Source organism: Sinocyclocheilus grahami, unplaced genomic scaffold (assembly GCF_001515645.1).
Source record: "Sinocyclocheilus grahami isolate Dianchi unplaced genomic scaffold, SAMN03320097.WGS_v1.1 scaffold431.1, whole genome shotgun sequence".
NCBI lineage: Eukaryota > Metazoa > Chordata > Actinopteri > Cypriniformes > Cyprinidae > Sinocyclocheilus > Sinocyclocheilus grahami.
The window spans coordinates 1,071,686-1,083,291 of record NW_015505610.1 but is presented as its reverse complement, the minus strand read 5'-3'; the positions used below and the strand labels follow the sequence as shown (position 1 = coordinate 1,083,291).

General features: G+C 35.3%; 1 protein-coding gene across 1 annotated transcript in view; it reads left to right on the top strand.

Annotated features, from left to right (window-relative positions):
- Window positions 1-11,606, top strand: part of LOC107551742 (myelin basic protein-like) — a 30,404-nt gene that overhangs the window by 12,363 nt on the left and 6,435 nt on the right. Inside the window, exon 3 of the mRNA XM_016233465.1 lies at window positions 1,819-1,882. Within this exon, the coding sequence (XP_016088951.1) occupies window positions 1,819-1,882 (64 nt within the window). The remainder of the gene's footprint in view (window positions 1-1,818; window positions 1,883-11,606) is intronic.

The following is an 11,606-nucleotide window of genomic DNA, read 5'->3' as shown; positions in this document are numbered from 1 at the left end:
CTTGTGTAAATCCTAGTTACGCAAAAACAGAGAAACAAATAGAGGACGTTATCAGGAAGGCTATTCCAGATTTTGGGAGCCAAATGCAAAAAAGCTCGAGAAGCATGTAAAAATAAATAAATAAAAAATGGTTTTGCCTCAAGAAATCATGTAACTAATTAATATGCTCCGAGAAGAAAAGAACTGTTGCTCTGGTGATTCTGAAATGCTGGAGCCAAAGCCTATCATCAAAATAATTGGCTACTATTACAGTACATCTCAGAATGCTGTCGCCCACAGACATAAGGCATCTGTCACCGATCACTATCAAAAAAGAAGTTTGTGTTGTTTGTTTCCGTTTTTTTAAAGAGCAACAGTGGGAAGTCGTGGCCTAATGGTTAGAGAGTCGGACTCGTAACCCAAAGGTTGCGGGTTCGAATCTCGTACCGACAGGGATTGTAGGTGCCCTTGAGCAAGGCACCGAACCCCCAACTGCTTCCCGGGCTAGGAAGGCTATTCCAGATTTTGGGAGCCAAATGCAAAAAAGCTCGAGAAGCATGTAAAAATAAATAAATAAAAAATGGTTTTGCCTCAAGAAGTCATGTAACTAATTAATATGCTCCGAGAAGAAAAGAACTGTTGCTCTGGTGATTCTGAAATGCTGGAGCCAAAGCCTATCATCAAAATAATTGGCTACTATTACAGTACATCTCAGAATGCTGTCGCCCACAGACATAAGGCATCTGTCACCGATCACTATCAAAAAAGAAGTTTGTGTTGTTTGTTTCCGTTTTTTTAAAGAGCAACAGTGGGAAGTCGTGGCCTAATGGTTAGAGAGTCGGACTCGTAACCCAAAGGTTGCGGGTTCGAATCTCGTACCGACAGGGATTGTAGGTGCCCTTGAGCAAGGCACCGAACCCCCAACTGCTTCCCGGGCGCCGCAGCATAAATGGCGTATGTGTGTTCATGGTGTGTGTGTGTTCACTGCTGTGTGTGTGCACTTTGGATGGGTTAAATGCAGAGCAGTAATTCCAAGTATGGGTCACCACATGTCACGTCACACTCACTCACGTGGTTTCCCCATTTGCTGCTTCTTCCATTTTGTTTCATGTCAGTTTTTCCAGAGGGGATGCTTTAGTTCTCTTGAACACACAGGCACTAGGACTAAGTTCATTTTCAACAAATAGGCAAATTACAAAAAAAAAACTACCACTTCTATAGCCCTTCTCAATTCTTAAAGCACCTATATATATATATATATATATATATATATATATATATATCTATTACCATTATATGGTTTATTTTTAGATCATTTAGAACATTTTTAGAACAGTAGATTCCTTTACCTTTTACGTAATGTATGTAATCATCTTTCATGAGATGCTTCAAGCAATCAAGCTTTGTAACATTCATAGATGCAAAGCTACTGCAGATATCTTTTTATTATTATTATTATTATTATGCTGGTGGAATATCTTTAGTTACAAAGATGACGAATCACATCTTTGTGATCTACACCAAGGCTACAGCGTAGGTCTGACAAGTGTAAATTGCCCTTAACCTGTTTATAGGATTATACCACTGGAAAATACCACTTTTTAGGTTTTAGTCATTTCTATGATTAAATATCTGGTCTCATTTCACTTCAGAATGCTACAGGAGGAAAAGGAAACGTGTGTACACATGTACAGTGCTTGAGTATTTAGGTTTTGTTAATATAACATTATTTAAAAAATAATGAAGCATTGATTATTTCATGCAATGCAATTACAATTTGTGTTTCATTTAAGCATTATTTGGTTGTAAATGTAAAACTCTGTATTTGTATTTTTGAAGGGATCATCAGCAGTATCTGAACACATCCCAACAGACTCACCGGAGTCACAAGATGAGGTATTTGGTAAGAAAGTTTTTTTTGTGTTATTTATTAATTTGCATATATATATATATTTGTCTGTATATCTACTAATCAGGGATTACTGGCAAGATATGCTCAAGTCTAGTTGTGTAACGTTAAGGCTGCCACTACTTTTCTGTACTTTGAGCTGATAAAACCTGAATCCTTACATTGGAAAGCATTGTGGATGGTTCCCTAGTTTCAGCCCGGCAATAAACTGTCCAGGGGTCCAGAAACCCTAGCGGAATTCCTGCATATTGCACACAAAGCCGCAAAGCACTTTGTGCGTTTGGCAAGCTCTGATCTAACTGGATGGCTTTTACGCAACTTTCCAGAGTAAAGGGCGCACAAGTTATGAATCCATCTGGAAACCAAACCAATGTGCTGAATTGATATAAAAAGTACTAGTCACTGGATTTGATGATGTGGCAAATCAAAGATATACTCTAGTTTGGTCTTGTAATATAGGTTTGTTTAAGACAGTAAGTAGCAAGGAAACTAGATATAGATGTAGGTGTGGACAGCAGTTTATTACTGAGAAGTTGTTCCACATCGTGATATCATCAGCAGGTGGATTGCTTGAGTGGAATAATACGAATGTTTATCTTCACTCTAAATTAGGCTGCTTAAAAAAATTAAAAAATTTATTACAAGCTTATTGTGGCAATAACCATGCATACAAATACAATAATAGCTATGTTTTTCTCTGCATGTGTGTTCTGGAGTGAGTGAGCAGATGACACAGTGGTGTTTCTATTGCATGTTTAAGGTTGTTGGAGCTAACACCAGCTGGCACAGGCTCCAGAGAGACTACAGTCTTCTGCGTCCATATTCAAAAGCTCATATTGTTCAGAAAGCTAGTCTGTCACTGCCTTCACTGTTCACTGCCCAAACGTCATTGTTCACTTTCTCTCTTTCTCTCTTTTTGTGTGGAAATTATGTTATTATCTACTACTAGTCCAGTGGTTCTAACTACAGGGCTCCAAACTGCGACTAAAATGGAAAATATAAATTTGCAAGTGAAGTTTTTGCTGAGGTCGCCATTGGCATGTATATATACATGTCATAACTTAAAAATTTGCATGTAATGCCCTTTTTCCTGATTGTTTTGCAATCACATATTTTATGTTCACGTATTAAACAGACTATGCTTGCGCATCAAAGTTTTAGTGGAAAAAAGAGTTTCAAACAGTCCTCATCTCTGCCGCACAGCAGCATTTACGGCACACCTGCTAAACGCAGCTCAGTTGTGCAGCGCGAGAGAGATCGGAATGGCATGATGATATTACGCAGCGGCTGAAAATAGGCTAACTTCCGTCAACATAATCAAAGTGACCACCTGCTTGCACAGAGAGCGTGCTGGGGACTATTTTCAGGCGCTGCGTAATATCATTGCGCCTGCTGCACCCATGACTAAAATGGAAAATATAAATTTGCAAGTGAAGTTTTTGCTGAGGTCACCATTGGCGACTATATATATTTACATGTCATAACTTAAAAATTTGCATGTAATGCCCTTTTTCCTGATTGTTTTGCAATCACATATTTTATGTTCACGTATTAAACAGACTATGCTTGCGCATCAAAGTTTTAGTGGAAAAAAGAGTTTCAAACAGTCCTCATCTCTGCCGCACAGCAGCATTTACGGCACACCTGCTAAACGCAGCTCAGTTGTGCAGCGCGAGAGAGATCGGAATGGCATGATGATATTACGCAGCGGCTGAAAATAGGCTAACTTCCGTCAACATAATCAAAGTGACCACCTGCTTGCACAGAGAGCGTGCTGGGGACTATTTTCAGGCGCTGCGTAATATCATTGCGCCTGCTGCACCCATGGTACGGCAGCAAAGTTCCTTGATTATTACACCGGAATGAGAGTATAGTTCCTAGCCATATCGGCCTAGAAAATCGCAACTTTTCATTTTCCGTCGGTCTTAGTACACGATGTAACTACAGAAGAGTCAGGTTTTAAATAGGAAAAATATAGAAACTCTTTGGTCATTTTTGAGCGAGATGCTAACGGTCTAATCAGATTCAATGATCTATGCTAAGCTACAGCTAAAAGTGCTACCGCCAGACCCGGAGATCGGCTGAACGGATTCGAAAATGGTAAAACTCAACTGTTTAACTCTAGGGGAGTTGGAAAATGAGCCTATTTTTAAAATAGTGGAGTGTTCCTTTAAAGGACCATCTCTTTCTCAACTTTTTATTATCTGAAGATGTTTAAGGTTCTTTATGAAACCATTTAGACAAAAAAGGTTCTTCTATGGCATCATGAAGCACCTTTATTTTTAAGAGTGTATGACAACATTTACAGGATGCATTGAGGAAGAGCCCAAACTACACTCAGTTGCCAAGTGATGCTTATGGTCCACGATATTGGTACAGATTATGTGTAATGAACAATTCTTTGTGACTGTACATTTCAAGCTGGAAAAGACATTTAGTTCCCACTTTAAGTGAACCTTAGTTCCAAGGTCATCTACAAGATGGATTCAAATGCTGATAAAGTCAAGAAAAGATGAGACATCAACACATGACAGTAAGATTGAAATGTTAAAATGTAAAATAAATAAATAATACTAATAAAATAAATAAAACGTGTTTATTCTGTGGCACCTTAAAAAATAATTTGGTAAAACGTTTTTTTCTTATAGGAGCCAATGGTTCCTTACTCGATTTTTTTGTCTCGAACCCTGAACTACAAACTATTTTAAACAGCATTTTTTTTTCTTTGATCATTAAAGATGCAGTTTGTTTATTTATTCATTTTTAATGAGATTACATTAACTGACAAATTGCATGGAAACTACATCAGAACCATTTGTGAGTTAACTGGGAAAAAATTAAAGATAATGGAACACTTTAAAGAAATGGTGGTCAGTTACAGCACCTGCAATATAGATTTTCTCTTATACATTTAGCCTATGTACATTTTAATTGCAAATATTAATGTTAAAAAAGTTCATGTTCGTATTTGGTGTAGTTGCCCTGGAGTTTAGTGTTTTTTTTCCCCCCCATATAGAATCAAAATATAATATAGAAGCCAGATATTTGTAGAAGTTTTTCTGTTTACCTTTTATTCCCTTAAAATGTCTTAATTCATGTGTAATCATATTGTATATTTGACACTTAAACATCAAATAAAGGAATTTGAGCTTGAAAAAAAATCAATTGCTGCAAACGTATGGGCCTACATGTTTAGACTACTGAACATCAAATTATTCATTTGATGTTCAGTAGTCTATAAAAATGATTAATTTGATGTTCAGTAGTCTATAAAAATGATTAATTTGATGTTCAGTAGTCTAAACATGTATATGTTTGCAGCAATTGATTTTTTCAAGCTCAAATTCCTTATTTGTTGTTTAAGTGGAAAAGCAATGCTCAAATAATAACATTATTTATTTTTCTTGTTAGCAAATCCAATCCAGTTAATGTTTTAGTAGTGTATCATGCCATTGTATTTATTCTCCTCATTAGAACTGCAGTAGAAAGAGTTTTGAATAAATAAGAGGAAAGTAATTCTCTCAGCACAGTTTACGTTTTACCATATTTAAATCCAGCACAGTATCAGTGCAGAAAGTGTGAATATGTTGTGTTTGTAACACGTGTATTTGTTAACACTGCTTCACTGATTTACGTTTGGCAGTGCCGAAATATTTGTGAACATTCTTATATAAATTCAGTGAAAAAATGGAAAACACAGCTTTTCTAATTTACTCATGTTATTTGTGATCTTTTTCTTCCTAACTTGATGTGCAATACTAGATAAAATTTTCAAGGGCAAATATTAACTTTATTAATTTTAACAAATAATAACTTAAAATATTGAGCTCTATCGTGCATAGTCAAGTATGTACACTTAGAGCTCAATTTATTTTTGCTGTAGAAATGACTGAAGCTGTACTTCTCAGTATACTTTGCATGGGTTTTAATGGAGAGAGTAAAGAGGGAGACCTAATAGTATTTAATGTTCAGTTATGTAGAGAACCGTTTCAGTTACACAGGGTTATCATTGTGGTGCTTTTACATAAAGAGGATGTTTTGGCAGGTTTATTCAATGAGCATTTAATACTAAGCATTTAAAGGGATAGTTCACACAAAAATGAAAATTCTGTCATTAATTACTCGTTCTGTCGTTAATTACTCATGTCATTCCAAACCCGTAAGACCTCCGTTCATCTTCGGAACACAAATTAAGATATTTTTGATGAAATCCGAGAGCTTTCTGACCCTCCCATAGACCGCAAGGATCCTAACATGATCAAGGCTCAGAAACATAGTAAAGACATCATTAAAACAGTCCATGTGCCATCAGTGGTTCAACCGTAATATTCATTTAACCGTAATTGTTGAATAAAGTCGTTGTTTTTGTTTTCTTTGTGCACATAAAGTATTCTCGTAGCTTCGTAAAATTACGGTTGAACCACTGATGACACATGGACTGTTTTAACGATGTCTTTACTACGTTTCTGGACATTGATTGTGGTAGGACCCTTACTGTCTATGGAGGGTCAGAAAGCTCTCTGATTTCATCAAAAATATCTTAATTTGTGTTCTGAAGATGAACGGAGGTCTTACGGGTTTGGAACGACATGAGGGGGAGTAATTACTGACAGAATTTTCATTTTTGGGTGAACTATCCCTTTAACATGCTTATTTAGCATGGTAATATGTGCTATTGCTAGCTAATTGTTTGTTCATTCACCAGCTAACGCAATCTTTTAATTAACTGATGTGACAAAAATATATAAAATTGAATACACTGTCAGGGAAATCAAAATCACTTTGACACTGCTTAAGTCATTTACAAATAACTTCATTCCATTATGTGAAAGTGATGTGAACAAATTATGTTTGTGTAACTGATTCATTTGGTTATATCTTGATTAAATCATGCAAATTCAGCACACTTTTTTTCCCCCAGTGTTGTTCAATTTTCAAACTTTGTGCAGTGTGTGAAAATGTCAACTTTCAAATTCTGTTCTTAGTTCAAAAAGAAAGCAAGTGCAATAATACCAGAATATCTTTCTTACCGATGTAAAAGCCACAAATGGTGAAGGAATAGAGGTTATGTTGTGTATTACATATGGTTAACAACTGACAACAGACAATAATTTCTCACTTGCGAAGAATAGAATACACCCCAGAGGGGTTCAGTCGTCAGACGCAGGTTCATATTTTTTGTACATTTTTGAAATAAAATAAATAACTGTCATGACAAATTTATTAACAGTATTTCAAAACTTGATATAAGCTATACATTTTTAAGGGTCTGCCATTTCGACTAATTGCTCTATATCCAGCAAACACAAAGTCCAACCACAATGAAACTTAATACACAGGCAACAGGACATTCTAAAAAATATAGAAATGTTTTTTCACTTTGCCCATAAGGGGCACAACAACTAAAAAGCTCTGCAACAGTCTAATCAAAGAAAAATCTAATCATCTTCTAGCTTTAAAACTACTTTCACAGTTATCAAGCCATGAATATATTTACAGAAAGACAGAAACATTTTGCCCACTTTTATGAAAGCCTCGGCAGTGAGCTCTCACTGATGCTTTTTATTCTTACATTTAAAAAAAACAGGAACCAAATTAAAATATTGAAACAATGTCACAGAGTCTAGTGTGACCACCGCGTAATACATCATTATATTCTGAACGTATCTCATTTGAGAAAACGTCCTCCAATTAATTTCCATCCAAACACTGTGCTGCCATGATAAATGAGAGCACAACACAGCTCACAGTTTAAAAGAAAGTGTTTTTATTATTTCTGTAGCCATGCATCATCTATCATAATCATGGAATGAAAAAAAATGCTTGTAAGCAGGTGTTAAAGAATGTTAATTTAAAAAACAGGATTAAGAACCACTGAAACAAACTCTCAAAAAAATGTAAAAATAGTTTTGAAGTCTGGATATAATATACTTATGTTATTCTATATATAATGTGTGTGTGTGTGTGTGTGTGTATATATATGGTCACCTTATTTTAAGGTTTGATTCTAGCTATTAACAAACCATTAACTATGACTTCTGCCTCAATAAACTCCTAAGTTGCTGCTTATTAATAGTTAGTAAGGTAGTTAAGTTTAGGTATTGGGTGGGATTAGGTATGTAGAATATGGTCATGCAGAATATGCTTTATAAGTACTAATAAACAGACCATATGTTAATAATAGGCACGCTAATAAGCAACTAATTAACAGTGAGAATTGGTCCGTATACTTTTTTTTTTTTCTCTGGCCAAAATATTTTGTCAGTTGAAGTTTACTAAATATATCAGCTGTAGCTTTTTTTTTGTAGTTGTTACAGTTGTTTATAGCACTAAGTGAATATTCTGCTGCGGTTGGCTTGTAGAGAATGAGATGAGGAATAGCTGGTGAATGCTCAATGACAGTCAAACAGATGAGGGACTGTCTTTGGGGCCTGTGGGTGTCCTCGGGTTCTCGTGAATGCTGCTATAGAGAGGATTTCATGCAGGGGTGGGAGGCCTGGACACGGACCGCATGCCTATAGCCCCTCTCACAGACATGCTTCCCGTGCCTCAGTCCCACTGCTTCATACTGTGTGGGTCTGTTTGTTGCAGCAGGGCTTTAGCTGAGTTGGGTTAACTTTTCTCTGAAATCTGATCAATCTTAGAAGTATCTTTTACATCTTTTATAGTGTAGTGATATGTGAAATCTTTGGTGCATGATCCAGACACTGCAACCATATGCATATAGAAGGAGAATATACACACTAGCAGAATAACAATAGACCCAAAATACACAATTATTTAAAAAAGAAAATATATACAGATTAGACAAATGCATGGAATTGAAATATATACATATGCCACTTTCGAGACCAAACTAGAAGTGGGAATAATCCTGTTTGAAATGTCCCACACCAAAACACTGAGCCATGACTCGACAAGGATATTTTGTGTTCTGCTAGCTAATGGGCAAAATTCAGACGACCGTCCCAAAATAAGTATATTGTCATTTGTTATTCAAAACTATCTAAATGCCAGATTCCAGCACTTCTAGGTGTTCGTGCTATATAGTTTTCTATTAAACACACAAAATAAGTGAAAACATAGGTATTTATTGATATACACAGACAACTGTTATAGTATATTTATTTTACATTGCACATTCATACAATACATGTAGCAAAATACATAAAAGTGTATTTTTAAATTCCACATTCCACCAGCTGTCTATGCTTATTGGTCACCGCCATCTTGGAAATGAGATGAAACTCAGTGCTGCCACAATACTGAGGGAAAGCCCGTGTTATAATCATTGAAGCGAACAACACTGTAAAATGAATGTCTTATTTACATTGTTGTTTTTTTATAATGAAAGGATTTGCGAACGTACTTCAGCACTTTCAGTGTATACCGTGCAACCACAGTCCTAAGACTCTTATTTAAAAAAAAAAAAATCCCATGGTTTGTGTTCTGTCGTTGTTTTCATATTCTCACTTCTTTTGATGATGTCTGGATTTCTAGTTACAAAGCAATATTGTCATCTTTACCTGTTTCTAGTTTTGCACCTCTTTTTTGTGCATATGCTGGATACTTCTCAATTAGAAGTCTGCATCCAGTAAAGTTATGTCCTTCTTATGCACCTTATTTTTTAATACAAGAGCAGGGGCAGATTTTGTAACCAAATAGCTTCATGACTTGGCTATGTCATAAATGTTTCTGCCCCCATGGTCACAGCATGAAAATACTATTAACATTTAAATGTGAATTTTTTTTTTTTACTGACTTTCTGTTAATAAAATTCACTTAATGACCAACTGTCTGTGGTCTCCCAGTAGTTTACATTACACACAATTCAGCATTATGTGATTAATTTACAATAAATAAATAAAAAAATAAAAAAATTAATGGCTTCATCTGCTAAATAATTTTTTTTGTATTGCATTGCATAATGAAATTGGATGATCTCATTAATTTTCCTTGAATTCTTTGAATTTGAATTCTTTGAATGTGTGCAAAGGATTGTGGGTTATCGAAGGATAAGCTTGCTGCATCTTTCAAAATATGCTGAATGAAAGACACAAAATGAAGGCTGCTTTTCAAGGATCCTTCAAATTGACATAGCCTTCGATGGAGCTTAATGTGGCAGCATTTGCAGCCTTGCTAGGATACAGCCTTTGAATTTAACATAATTTGAACCCATAGTCTTCAGTTTCCTCTGTTCATTGTCAGCTTGTTTAAACTGTTGTCTTTGTTTAAACCTTCCTCAGTTTTGTTCCACTGGATTAGAAAAAGAAAAGAACTAGGCTTATATAACTAAATTTTAGTTTTGTATTGCATGATCATGTCTGAGGCTGGGGACAGTTTACCTCGTCACTGTAGTTTACGTAGTTATGGCCATTTTATCTGGTTCAACTAGCTTCAGCAAGGAGCTTTTAGCTTCTTGTATCATGCTAGTGTGCAACAGAGAATTCAGTGTTGAATTCAAATGGGTCAAGCGATCACAGACTCGCTGTGTTCATCACTGCATAGAGCGGCTGGCTTTGCTGATTGACCTGTTCACCGGGTGCTCCCAATGCCCAGTCCATACCGTGCATTCTAACCAGCATGCAACTTTGTTCAAGTTTACATGTGCTTTAGAGCTGCACGATTCTGGATAAATTGAGAATCACGATTTTTTTTGTCTCAAATAGAGATCACGATTCTCCCACGATTCTGAACGAAATAATGTGTGGCAAAATATGATTGCTGCTGTCTATTTAAAAGTGTTTAATTAATTTGAATGAAGTATTAAACATATTGACCTGTTCACCGGGTGCTCCCAATGCCCAGTCCATACCGTGCATTCTAACCAGCATGCAACTTTGTTCAAGTTTACATGTGCTTTAGAGCTGCACGATTCTGGATAAATTGAGAATCACGATTTTTTTGTCTCAAATAGAGATCACGATTCTCCCACGATTCTGAACGAAATAATGTGTGGCAAAATATGATTGCTGCTGTCTATTTAAAAGTGTTTAATTAATTTGAATGAAGTATTAAACATTTTAATATACACTACCAGTCCAAAGATTTTGAAGTATCAAAAGTGATGATAAAGACATTTATAATGTTAAAAAAGATTCCTATTTCAGATAAATGTTGCTTTGAAATCACAGGAATAAATTACATTTTAAAATATATTCAAATAGAAAGTTATTTTAAATGGTAAATATATTTCAAAATGTTACTGTTTTTGCTGTACTTTGGATCAAATAAATGCATGCTTGGTGAGCAGAAGAGACTTCTTTAAAAAAATATATAAAAAATCTTACGGTTCAAGATTCAAGACTGGAAGTGTATATGTATTTAAAATATAATATATTTAATACTTCAATTTAATATTAAAATTATGAAAAAGTTGTTTTAATCAATGATTCAACGACTCACTCATAAACCTACTGGATGAATCAGCGTTTTTGAACGATTCTCTTGAATAAATGATTCATTCATTATAAATTTTTTTAAGTCACTTTTCGCCACCTAGGGGCGAAACAATGCAATCGACACAAATGTTATGTGGCAGTTACTTTCAAACACTGATGTAGCAAATCAGCTCAAAGGGGAAATATGAATAATTAATCATAAATAGTTTTAATTAATTATAAATATTTAGATCCACTGTAGATATTTACTTGACCTCTCAGGGTCAACTGTCTGTCAATTCTAAGAATGTTAATTTCCTGGTTAAGGGAAATAACTT